Source organism: Saccopteryx bilineata, chromosome 5 (genome assembly GCF_036850765.1).
Source record: "Saccopteryx bilineata isolate mSacBil1 chromosome 5, mSacBil1_pri_phased_curated, whole genome shotgun sequence".
Classification (NCBI taxonomy): domain Eukaryota; kingdom Metazoa; phylum Chordata; class Mammalia; order Chiroptera; family Emballonuridae; genus Saccopteryx; species Saccopteryx bilineata.
This window is the reverse complement of record NC_089494.1, coordinates 123,091,808-123,104,281: the sequence shown is the minus strand read 5'-3', so window position 1 is coordinate 123,104,281 and position 12,474 is coordinate 123,091,808. Positions and strand designations below refer to the sequence as shown.

General features: G+C 43.6%; 1 protein-coding gene across 6 annotated transcripts in view; it reads left to right on the top strand.

Annotated features, from left to right (window-relative positions):
* The window catches only part of IWS1 (interacts with SUPT6H, CTD assembly factor 1), a 49,419-nt gene extending 39,713 nt beyond the window's left edge, over positions 1-9,706 (top strand). For 3 of the 6 annotated variants that reach the window (XM_066280382.1, XM_066280379.1, XM_066280384.1), the window contains exons 11-14: positions 773-884; positions 1,491-1,547; positions 2,456-2,567; positions 7,537-9,706. In XM_066280382.1, the coding sequence (XP_066136479.1) occupies positions 773-884; positions 1,491-1,547; positions 2,456-2,567; positions 7,537-7,668 (413 nt within the window). In that variant the 3' untranslated portion in view covers positions 7,669-9,706. Of the gene's footprint in view, positions 1-772; positions 885-1,490; positions 1,548-2,455; positions 2,568-3,015; positions 3,164-7,536 lie in introns of those variants that run through there. The other 3 variants (XM_066280381.1, XM_066280383.1, XM_066280380.1) reach the window with 2 other exon arrangements.
* The last annotated feature ends 2,768 nt before the right edge of the window (positions 9,707-12,474 follow it).

The following is a 12,474-nucleotide window of genomic DNA, read 5'->3' as shown; positions in this document are numbered from 1 at the left end:
CTCTCTTTCTCTCTCTCTCTTTTCTTCCCACAGCCATGGCTTGAATGGCTCCAAGAAGTTGGCCCCAGGCACTGAGGATGGCTCCATGGCCTTGCCTTAGGCGCTATTATTAGCTCAGTTGCCGAGCAACAGAGCAAGCCCCAAGTGGGCAGAACATAGCCCCATAGAGGGCTTACCAGGTGGATCGCAGTTGGGGAACTAGCAGGAGTCTGTCCCTGCCTCCCTTCCTCCCACTTAATTAAAAAAAAGGAAAAGAAAAGAAAAGGTCCTGAAATAATGGTAAGGCAGTCTGCAGGTTATGAACGATAGGTTCTGTAGGTTTGAATATATTTTAAGTATTTATGCACACAGAAAGTAAAAATAAATACTGTGTTAAGACAGACATCTAAGTTGTATTTAATAGATAAATACACCTGTTCAACTTAAACCTACAGCCTGGCCTGTGGTGGCTCAGTGGATAAAGCATAGACCCTAAAATCTGAGATTGCTGGTTTGAAACCCTGGGCTTGCCCAGCCAAAGCACATAGGAGAACTAACTACTATAAGTTGATGCTTTCTGCTCCTTTCTCTTCTCCTCCCTCTAAAATCAATAAATAAAATCTTAAAAAAGAAAAACAAACAAACATACAGAACCTGTCTCGTTTGTAACCTACCTGTATAAGGTAAGAATAGTCTGGATGCCTAGAATAGGGTGACACTAGTGTGGATATGTCAGGAAGTTGTAGGAAGAATACAACTTTGTGGACTAAATCATTGATTTTCCTTGTTACAGATGAATGGTCTCGGCCTATATTTGGTCTGACCTCAAACTACAAAGGAATGACGAGAGAAGAGCGGGAGCAGAGAGACCTAGAGCAAATGCCTCAGCGTCGAAGGATGAGCAGGTAGGAGGGAACAGGTATGAGTGAGTGGAGTTAGTGTTGCTGCGGTAACTCAGCTTTCCTGTAAATAGGGATCATTAGGAAACCTGAGATGCAAGGATTTTTGTCTTTCCTCTCAGCTTCGTTTGTCTGTAGCTCATGATCCCCTCTCACTTTATGTGGGAGTGTAGAAGTGAGAGTCCACACCCTCCCAGACCTTCCAGGTTTGATCTGGAGGACTGAGGCCTCTGCTACAGTCCTGGAGATTGCTTTTCCTGTTCCATCACTTGTATAATAGAAAAAACTTTTGTCTTTCTCAGTCCCATTTCCAAATTCTGATCTGCATTCACATACAGACACATTATCCATTGTGCTACCGGGCCACCTCCATTCCCAAATTCTTAGGAGAAAAAATAGTATTGGTTTGGTTTGTGTCAATAAACTAGATACAGTTGTATCCACAGTGGCAGAGTCATTAGTTATAAATGTGACAGTTACCATTCACCAACAATGAAACATGGCATGCAAGATTAGGAATTAGTTTTCCAGTATAAAGGACTTAATTATGCTTTGTGTTTATTTCACTTGTTCTTTTTTTCTTCTAATATTTCATTGATTGCTTTTTTCCAGCACTGGTGGTCAGACCCCTCGAAGAGACCTGGAGAAGGTGCTAACAGGAGAGGAGAAGTAAGGGCTTCATGTCTATTTTTTTCTTAGCCTGTAGTGTGTTTGCTGCTCTGAGAAAGAGCCATGAAATAATGTGTGTTCACATCAATGGAGGTGATTCCCAGGTTAACATGTACTGATTATCCATAGAGCATATATTGGATACTCTGGAGGATGTCAGGAAGATTGAGAAATAGTTTATTCAATGAAGATTTTATTACTGCTTGCTATGTACTAGACTTCTGTGTTAAGCTCTGGGAACACAAAATCAAATTAAAAATAGCCCATGCTCTCAAAACATCTTAGAGATAAAAAGAGAGCTCAAGCAAAGATGCAGGGTAAGCATGGACAGAGTCTCTTTGGATTGGCAAATGGGTTGGAGCCATTGGGCAGTAGTGTGGGGCCTGGGATAATGGGAGAGAAAATGGGAAATATAGATGTGGACCAAATTTTGAGCAGCTTTAAATCAAGATAAACTTCCACTCCTCTGATCTCCTAGAAAGTTTTTGAGCTGGGACGTGAAGTCACCGGATTTGATTTAGAGTGCTGATGTTGGCGTGGCATAGGTGGAGCTGGAGGGGAATAACTGAAGGCAGTGATATAGTTAACCACCTGAGACAGTGATGGGGAAGCAGGAGGCAGAGAAGACTTTGCAGGGGCAAAATTGCCAGGAATAGGTGACTTAGTGGGGGAGGAGTTGGCTAGATTTGAAGACACCAGCCACAGTTTTAACCTAAGTAGCTGAAATGATAGTATCCACTAAAGACAAGGAGAAAGCTGGCCCTGGAAGGGAAGTAGTGATAGGGTGGGTGGTAAGGCCAGCTGAGACAGGGAGGGGAGGGCAGAGGAACTCTGAAACAGGCATGGGTCTGAGTGCTGTGGGCCCAGCTGTTGTTGACTATGTAGTAGCATGTTCTTCTCATTCTCAGGGCTCTTAGACCTGGAGATCCTGGATTCTGTGCCCGTGCAAGGGTGCCAATGCCCTCAAACAAGGACTATGTTGTCAGGCCCAAGTGGAACGTGGAAATGGAGTCGTCCAGGGTAAGCAAGAAGAGGGTAGCAAGGTGGATCTCAAGTGCAAATTACTGTTTTGTCTTTTATTCAATATGTAGTAACTCTTCTCAGCTCTTGAGGTTTATCTGATTTCAGGAGAGCTGTTTTCTGTGCTTCTATTGAGCCAGAGCATTCATTGCTATTGAGCTTTACTTCAGACCCAAAGCACCGTTATCAAGTCAGGAAGTTTTAAATTTACTCCTTTATTTCAACCAAATCTTGGAGCCTAGAGTGTTCTGATAGTCGTGTTTTTTAAAACCATGAGAATCAGAACTCACCTACTTCTGCAGTGTTCTCTTCTCTTTAACTGTTTTAAGTAATTCTGCTGTGAAACATTTAGGGTCAGCATTTCCTCTGTCACTTCTTTAAGTACTCAGTGATCTTTGTTACTTCTCAGTAATCTTTTTTTATTCTCCATTCCAACCACCCTCTCTAGCCTGGTATTCTTAAAAAGGGCCTAAACCGATTGGAAAAGCATAAGAGGCGATTTGCTGAACAGAAACGACTCAGCCGAGTGCACCGTGCTGTCAGGTTCAGCATTGAAGGCAACAGGATGCCTCTGTAGGCCTGGTCCCACCCACCAGAGCATATCTGAGAGGTATCCCCAAAGAGGCATGCTCTGTGCATGGGCTTGAGCTATCCAGAGTAGTGGAGTGAAGACAGTGTATGTGTGTGCTTGCTTAACCAGACAAGATCAGGCCAGATAATGAGCTAACTGGTACTTAGTGATAGTTAGGTCCTCTTGAATACTTAGAAATTGATATGGATATCATCTCCTCCTTCATTGGTATCTTAGAGACCGACAGGTAATTGTCTCCCTGATGAACATTTTGGTCTTTGTGACAGGTATCCATTTTTATTAAAAGGGCTTTTGCTATGGGCCAGAGCAATAGGGGTCTGATTTACAGACACAGAAAGAGGCGAGGCCTTCGTTTCCTCTTGTCAGTGGCTCAGCAGCGTGCATTTGAGGACTCCCTGGGTAAAGCCTGACACTGACTATTTAGGAGATAAATTTGATTAACACATATTGATATTGGTTAGAAATTGAAACAACTTTTGGAGTCTCACCATCCTTCTGTGCTGAGCTCAGTAGAGCACGTTTGTTCGTGTGCTCTTGAGAGTATGCTGCAAGCATTCTGTGGCTTCACCGTGACTCGTACCTGGGCAGCTGTTTTGTGGGTGACAGCATCTTCCTGCCAGTTCACTATACTGGGCTGCTGCTGTCCTTGTTGAGAATGAATTAGGGTAGAAGAGCACTAACTAGTTCAGAGCCCTGGTTCTTTTTTATTTTTCTGAAGCTGGAAACGGGGAGGCAGTCAGACAGATTCCCACATGCGCCCGACCGGGATCCATCCGGCACGCCCACCAGGGGGCGATGCTCTGCCCATCCGGGGCATTGTTCTGTTGCGACCAGAGCCAGTCTAGCGCCTGAGGCAGAGGCCATGGAGCCATCCCCAGCGCCTGGGCCATCTTTGCTTCAATGGAGCCTTGGCTGTGGGAGTGGAAGAAAGAGACAGAGAGGAAGGAGAGAGGGAGGGGTGGAGAAGCAGATGGGCGCTTCTCCTGTGTGCCCTGGCCGGAAATCGAACCTGGGACTTCCAGAGCCCTGGATTCTTTATCTGCACTTCCTCCCCTTCTCATCTGTGTCTCCCCCAACACCCCTGCTTCTGTTGACCTTTGCTTTCCACTGTCTCCTTCCTCCTTTTGTCCCCTCATATTTCTCTTCTCCAGCACACGTATTTGTGAAGGTTGAGAATCATTGTGGCAAAGGAAGTATCATAAACGGTTTGTGTGGGCGATCCGTGGAAGCTGCCTTTGTGCTGAGGGGCTGCCTGCGCTTGTTGGCTGCTTGTAGTTCTGGTCATGCCCTCCCATGAGTGATGGGGTGATGCACTCTGCCGTAGCAGAGGCACAGCTTGAGGAGAGGAGACTTCTCATAGAGTCCCTTTTCTTCTCCTCAGCACTCCTAAGATCATAATGTGCTGATATTTAATGAGGCCTGAGTCCAGCTTTTGGAGACCCTTTGGTCCTAGTGTCCCCTTTACATGTCAGTGTATTGTCCTTAAGCTCAGGAAGACTTCTTGCACAATCACTCAGGGCTTTCACATTGCATCCATACTGATGAGTGAATAGAAAACACATTCAGGAAGAAAATTGGAATGAATAAATGGCTTTGAGATGAAACTTTTTGTTTTATGCAGAGTGGGGAAAAGTAGGTTTACAGTTCTCATATGGAAAATAATACAAGAATAAGCTTTCATATACTCAAAACTGCAAACCTGCTTTTGCCCACTTGTATGTCATTTTTTATTTTTGAAATTATATAAGAAAACATGAAGCACTGTAGAATAAACCTGTTCCCTCTAGGAATGCTTCAAACTTATCTTTTTCTCATTATAATCATAGAAAATGTTGAGATAGTAAGAAAAATCACTATTCAAAAGGACTTACCACATTTTTTGCCCTTTTTCTATTGCTACTTTAATTAAAATTATACTGTATGTAATTTTGATCACCTCTCATTAAGGTCACCTTCTAGGTTTATCATGAGACTTTATGATTTGTTTATTCCTTTCTCTGGGGTCTGGTTTTCCCTCCTAAATAATGTAGTAACTGACACTACATATAGTTAATGCATAATTTAGTCCATGGAATGCTTTTAAAATAACATTAAAATGACAAAAGCAATATATGTTTTCATATAAACTTTTAAATACAAAAAGGACAAATAAAATGGTCACTTGTAAACCCACCACACCTTAACATTAACATTGAGCCACATCTGGCTCGCGAGCCATAGGTTCCCGACCCCTGCCTTAGTTATTCATTGATTGCTCTCATATGTGCCTTGACTGTGGGATAAAGCAGACTGAGTGACCCCTTGCTCAAGCCAGTGACTTTGGGTCCAAGTTGGTGAGCTTTGCTCAAACCAGATGAGCCCGTGCTCAAGCTGGTGACCTCGGGCTCTCAAACCTGGGTCCTCCGCATCCCAGTCCGATACTATCCACTGCGCCACCGCCTGGATAGGCGGTTTTTTGAACTCTTAAGCAAAATCTGGACCATATTTTATTCTCGTTGGGTTTGTCTTTTACTTAGCATAGTAAAAATTGTTTTCAGTAGACATTCTTGGGAGTGGTATAATGCTGTGTGAGAATACAATTGTACCATAATTTTTTAAAGCAGAACCATCTCGTTGATCTTTTATGCTATGCAGGGTTGTTCGCTGGTAAAGCAGTGATAAACCTGCTGGCCAGTAACACTGCGTTACATGCATGCTATCCTGAGGTGTGGTGTGGAGTTGCTGAATCAGAAGGAAGGTGATTAAGTTGAACATGTTAGATACTATTTTCTGTTAAGTTTTTAGGTTAGGATACCTAGACACCCGGCAGCTTCAAGTCTTAGGGCTGCACGACTTAAGTGTGTGCATTTCAGTTGTATGGTGGGGGCCTCAGACTGAGAGAAGGTCCTGGGATTGGCAGGAGGAGATCTAGGCTGGGCTCTAGAGCTGCTGGGAGGTGGGTAGTTGGCAGCAAGCTGAACAGGTCAGGCTCTTGGTGTGGTCTGACTGCAGCACTGTCAGGGCTTGAAGGAGTTCGCTGCCTGGGTTCTGCAGGAGGTCGGTAGTGTCTAGGCTCTCGCCTGAAGTTTAAAGTCCTCTTCCTCCACCCCTTCACCCTTCTCCTAAGGGTAGTATTTGCTCAGGTGATGGTAACACAGCTTCTCTTATCTGAATCTCTGCTAACTTGGTGTTGGTGCCAAGTATTGAAATTGATATAAAATAATATATAGAATTAGGATAGTCCTAGAAAATCTAGGATGTTCACACTTTTGTAGAGCTTCTTGCTTACATCCGAGTGTGGAGTTTGAGTCCAGAGGTGGGATTAAGACTGGGGAGGCTCTTTGACTCAAAGGAGCTTCACCATGCTAGCCCTGACCTTGGAGTGTACCCAGGATCTGCCTTCCTTCAGCGTTCTTGCAGTGAGCTTCACAGGTGACTCGTTAGTAAGCATGGAGGGAGAAGAATTAGGAAAACCCAGGTGTTGTTAAGCATTGAGCATTCTTAAAGGTTGGATTGTGAGCAACATCAGAGTCAGCAAGATTCACCGTGATCGACAGAATGGCAACACTTTTTAGCATTTCTTAGTGATGTCAAATTTTTGGAGACCACAGTCAGTCTTTTCAAAATATAAGAGAAATAACCTATCAATCAACCTTTAAACAAAAGGGCAAGCAGGAAGAGATGTAAAAAGTAGGAAGCCCTTGGATTGAGGTACTTAATTTTCTTTTTGTGTCAAATATACTTATTTAACCTAAGTCTCATTGATTGCAAAGTAATAGAAATAGTCACAGTGATATTTATTTGAGCCCTAATCACATGCCAGCCTCTGTGCTTGTGTTTAACAGTGTTTCCTCATTTACTTCTTGCAGCTGTCCCGGCTACAGTACAGACCAGGGTGTGATTGGCGCAGGGGCTCAGTGGTGTGACACCAGAGCTCCTAGCACTGCATGCTCTTGCTTTGCTGGCCATCTGGCCTCATCCAGCATTCTTTGGGCTTTTTCTCAGATGACTTGCCTGCCTTCAAAGATCAGCATTCTCTTCACACCAGCACTGTTTGAAGGTGTATGTGTCAAGTGGTCGGCTCCACGATTAGTCTCTGAAAGGGAAAAGCATGCAGTCAGAATGTAATCTGATGGAAGTAGGGGACCATAGTGTCGATTTTTTTTCCCCTTTCATCTAGGAGATTTCCATAAACTGAGGCAGAATTTACCAATAAGGCACAGACAACAACAGAATTATTCTTCACTGAGGATTTAGTATGTTCCTAACACTGCTGTGTATACTTGCTCTGCTGTATCTGTAGTCATGAAAGCATATTCTGGTTATTTCAGAGCCAGGAGAGAAAACTAGATTCATGTATTTTAATAATTGCTCTTTAATGTTTTACCCTACTTCTAGTTTCAGGGGACCTCCAAGAAGGGTATCAGTCGCCTGGATAAACAGATGAGGAAGTTCACAGATATCAGGAAGAAAAGCAGATCTGCACATGCCGTGAAGATCAGCATTGAGGGCAATAAAATGCCTTTGTGACCTTGCCTGGGAGGCATTCCCATCTCTAAGAAATGCTCAGTGGACTCTTTGGAGAAAAGATGATATTTTAAATTTTTTTAGTGTATCTATCTGTAAATGGTTCAGGTTGTATCAAGTATTGTCATAGGACTTGCATCTCTCTCCATTTTATTTAAAACCATTTGTTGTGTACTTTGTACAAAGGAATAGTAGTCAAACTTCTATAAACTTTACACAATAAAATTCCAGTCTGGTTTTGGGAGGCTGTCTCTTCATTGTCTTAGACAATTGGTTCTTGGTGAGTGAAAAAAGTCATCTCTACTACAGTGGTTTGTGATCTTTCAGGTCCCCTGCCCTGCTGTAGTATAACAAGAGATTTGTCTCTGTCTTGGGCTCCTGACTAGGAGCTTCTAAAACTCATGGGTTTCCTGGACCTTAGGAATGTCTTTGTGATTCTAAAGAGGTGACTTGTGGTGAGTCCCTGCATAGCTTTAGGATGGGTCTAGTCACAAGAAAGACCTTAGAGGTCTATTTTAGAGGGTTGGGGCTTCAGGCAGGCCTGTGCTGAGTGTGCTGAAGATTGGATATAGTCATTCAGTCATGTAGGTAATGATTTTGTCACGTGTGCCTGAGTAGTACACAGTTAAGACTCCAGATGCCACAGCTCAGTGAGACTTTCTGGTTGGTGTGCCAGTTGAGATGGTGACATATCTTCATTCCAGCAACAGAGGTGTGGAATCTCTGTTTCCTTCCAGATCTGGCCCTGTGTGTGTATGCATTTGGCTGGTCCTCCTGTTTGAGTCCTTCATAATAAAACTTAAGTACAGTGCTTTCCTGACTTCTGTATCATTTTAGTGAATTCTTGAAACTGAGGAGATCGTAGAAATCCTCAGATGTGTAACTAGTCAGCCAGAAGTAGAAATGGGCCTGACTTGCAGCTGGCATCTGGAATGGGGACAGTCTGGTGGAGAACTGAGCTCTTAACCCTATCAAGTCTGGTGCTAATTCAGGGTTATAAATGTCAGAATTGAATTGCAATATTCTACTTGGGGTTAAAACAACCTACCAACAAAATTTTATTTATTAGTATCTCTCAATAGGGAAATTTTCACTATCTGATTTTAATTATAGGCAGACTTCAGAGATACTGCAGATTCAGGTCCAGACCACTCCAGTGAAGCGAATATTGCAGTAAAGCGAGTCACAAACCTTGCGGTTTCCCAGTGCATGTAAGGTTGTTACACTACACTGTAGTCTGTTAAATATGCAGTAGCATTATGTGTTAAAAACAATATGCATACCTTGGTTAAAAAGTGTTACTGCTAAAAACTAACCATTCTCTGAGCGTCCTGCGAATTGTAATCTTTCCTGGTGGAAGGTCCTTGCTTCATGAGGATGGTGGTTACTAAAGGCTGGGGAGGCTGTGGCAATTGCTTAATAGGATATTAAGTTTGCTGCATTGGTTGGCTTCCTTCCACGAATGATTTCTCAGAGGTCACTGGTCACAGGCCACCATAACAAATACAGTAATGAAAGAGTTCGAAATAATGGAAGAATTACCAAAATGTGGAAGAATTACCAGATGCAAAGTGAGCAAATGTTGGGAAAATGGCACTGACAAACTGGTTTGCCACAAACCTTCATTGGGTGGGGTTGGGGTCGGGGTAGCTAAAGTGTAGTAAGGTGATAGATTTAATTAGAAGACTGATTAGTCCAGATGACTAAATGAAAGCAATTTATTTTAATTTCAGAAATCCTACTCATAGAAATAAGGGTAGGTTTTCAGCAATGGGGGGATTCAGCTGGTTTTGCTGAACCGATACTAATTTTCTGTTGAGTTTGGCAAACTGGTTGTTAAAATGGCACTTGTAATCAGGGTTCTCTCTAAGGTGGGTGCCTGGGCAGCTGCTCAATGTGAAAATCACAAACTTGCATTCCTTATTCTTTTAATGTTCATCTGCACAACAGTGTATTCTAAGTGCCCGTAGTAATGTTCATTCTGTCCATAGGTGAAAAAAATTACAGGTGAAGATGCCAATCAAGAAGCAATATGGAAATATGTTACAGTAGGTTTATTTTTTTTGTCAGCTGCTATTTAATATTTTTTATTAATATTTTTAAACATAATCTAGTTTTGTATACCTTTTGTCCTTATTTAAAAAGTATTAAATACATGAAATAATAAACTACCTTTTGGTATATCATTTTTGTATACTAAAAATGGACATTAGGTCAGAACACCGGTTGTTAAAATATTTGAATCCCACTACTGGTCCTGTCAGCAGTTAAGATCCTATATCCCAGTTGTCCCCTTCAGCTACAGCCTGGGGACACTTGTGCCTGCCCCCCATCCACCCCTGCCCAGTTCCTCTCCTGGAGTCAGGCAGACTTGAAGATCAACCTTCAATCTCCATACTCGCCTTGTGCATTTGGAAAGTAGTATAACCTCTCTGAGCCTCAGTTTTCTCATCTGGGTAAAATGGAAGACCAGTGGTACGTATCACTTAAGATTGCATGGAGGAGGCCCTGGCTGGTTGGCTCAGTGGTAGAGCGTTGGCCTGGCGTGCAGGAGTCCCTGGTTCAATTCCTGGCCAGGGCACACAGGAGAAGCGCCCATCTGCTTCTCTACCCCTCCCCCTCTCCTTCCTCTCTCTCTCTTCCCCTCCCACACCCAAGGCTCCACTGGAGCAAAGTTTGCCCAGGCGTTGAGGATGGCTCTGTGGCCTCTGCCTCAGGCACTAGAATGGCTCTAATTGCGGCAGAGCGACACCCCAAGATGGGCAGAGCATTGCCCCCTGGTGGGCGTGCCAGGTGGTTCCCGGTCGGGCACATGCGGGAATCTGTCTGACTGCCTCCCCGTTTCCAGCTTTGGAAAAATACAAAAAAAAAAAAAAAAAAGATTGCATGGAAGATTAAGTCAAACTGCACACAAGGGGCTTAACAGAGTTCCCTGGCCCTTGGCACAGGTCCAGGTGAACAGCAGTAGAAAGATTATGATGCACATCCCAACATACGTAATTTAAAATAAAAATAATACTAAGCGACAAAATAAGTGCAATAAAGCCCATCAAATTTCTGACTAGCAATTCTGATTACTTTCAATGTTTATTTTTTCTTGACAGCTTTTTTCAAAACTCACTTCTCCCACTGTTTTAGTGCCCTAAGAGCTTTCTTGGCAGCACCCTGACAGGCAAGAAACCACCTCCCACAGAGAAATCTGAGCAGAGGGCAGGTGCTCCCACCTGCCTGCTCCTCCACATCAGTCTCAGCTAAGACCCAGGGAGCCCCCAGTAGGCAAGCGGGTGGGGCTCGGAGAGTGAGTGTCCTAGGACTACAGCCAGGGCCAGGCTTAGTCTGACCCCTGCTTGAGGGCAGCCTGACAAAGGGCAGGGATGGATTTGGCTACTGATTGAGCTTTCCCAAATATTGACAGAGCCCAAGTCCTGCCACTGCCCAATAGTTATATGACTCCTGTTCCCCTCCAACCTGACTCCATGTCACAGAGGGTGGAACAGGAACTCAGGGCCTCCCGCACTCCTACGTGGACTCCCCCTAACAGGAATATCTTAGGGAACCTCTTTGGACCACTTTCCTCCTCATCAAAAGGGAGAGTCTGCAGTTTCCCCTCTGGCTGCATGAGAAGGCTGCTATCCCACGGTCCACTACACTAAAGGTGCTCAATACTGCAACTCTAGCCTGAGCCACCTTTTCCCGATCCTTTTACCCACTGGGCATTCTCCCTGCGTGTGTTCACCTACCGTTCATCTTCTCACCTACTGTGTCTTCAAATTTCTCCTTTTATGAGAACACTAGTCATACCAGAGGTTCATCCTAATTACATCTGCAGTGACTCCATTTCCAAATAAGGTCTCCTTCTGAGGTTCTAGGAATTAGAACTTCAAGATAAATTGGGAGGGATAGAGCTCTGGCCAGTTGATAGAGCGTTGGCCCAGTGTGTGGACGTCCCAGGTTCAATCCCCGGTCAGGGCACACATGAGAAATGATCGTCTGTTCCTCTTTGCTTCCTCTCCCCCTTCTATCTTCTCCTATAGCCAGTGGCTCAATTGGTTTGAGTGTTGGGCCCGGGCAGTGAGGTAGCTTGGTTGATTTGAGCATTGGCCCCAGACAAGGTTTGCTGGGTTGATCCTGGTGGTGACACATGTGAGGAGTCTGTGTCACTATCACCCCTCTTCTCAATAAAAAAATTGAGAGGGATGGGGACATAGTTCATCCCATAACACTGTCATGATTAATTTTATGTATCAACTTGGCTGGGCCACACTGCCAAATATTTGCTCAAGCACCATTCTGGATGTTCCTGTGAGGGAATTTTTGGATGAGGCTAACATTTAAATTGGTAGACTAAATAAAGCAGATGGTTGCCCTCCATACTGTGGGTGGGCCTCAACCAGTCAGTTGAAGGCTTTAACAAAGACTTACCTGCCCTGAACAAGAAGAAATTCTATCAACAGATAGCTTCTGGACTAGAACTGTAATTGTTCCTTGAGTCTCCAGCCTTGCCAGTCTGTCCCAACAAATCTTGGACTGGTCAAGCCCCCACAATTGCATGAGCCAATTCCTTAAAATAAATCTCTCATATATATGTTTGTGTGTGTATTAGATAGATAGATATAAAGAGATAGGTATATACTGTTGAATCTGTTTCTTTAGAGAACCCTAGTTACTACACAATTGCTTTTAACTTTTTTTTGTTTCTTGTTTAATGTATTTAAAGATATAATTCCCCTTGATGCATTGCTGTAGCTATAATATGTTTCACAATTTAACACTCAATTATTATTATTTTTTTTTTTTAGAGGCAGAGAT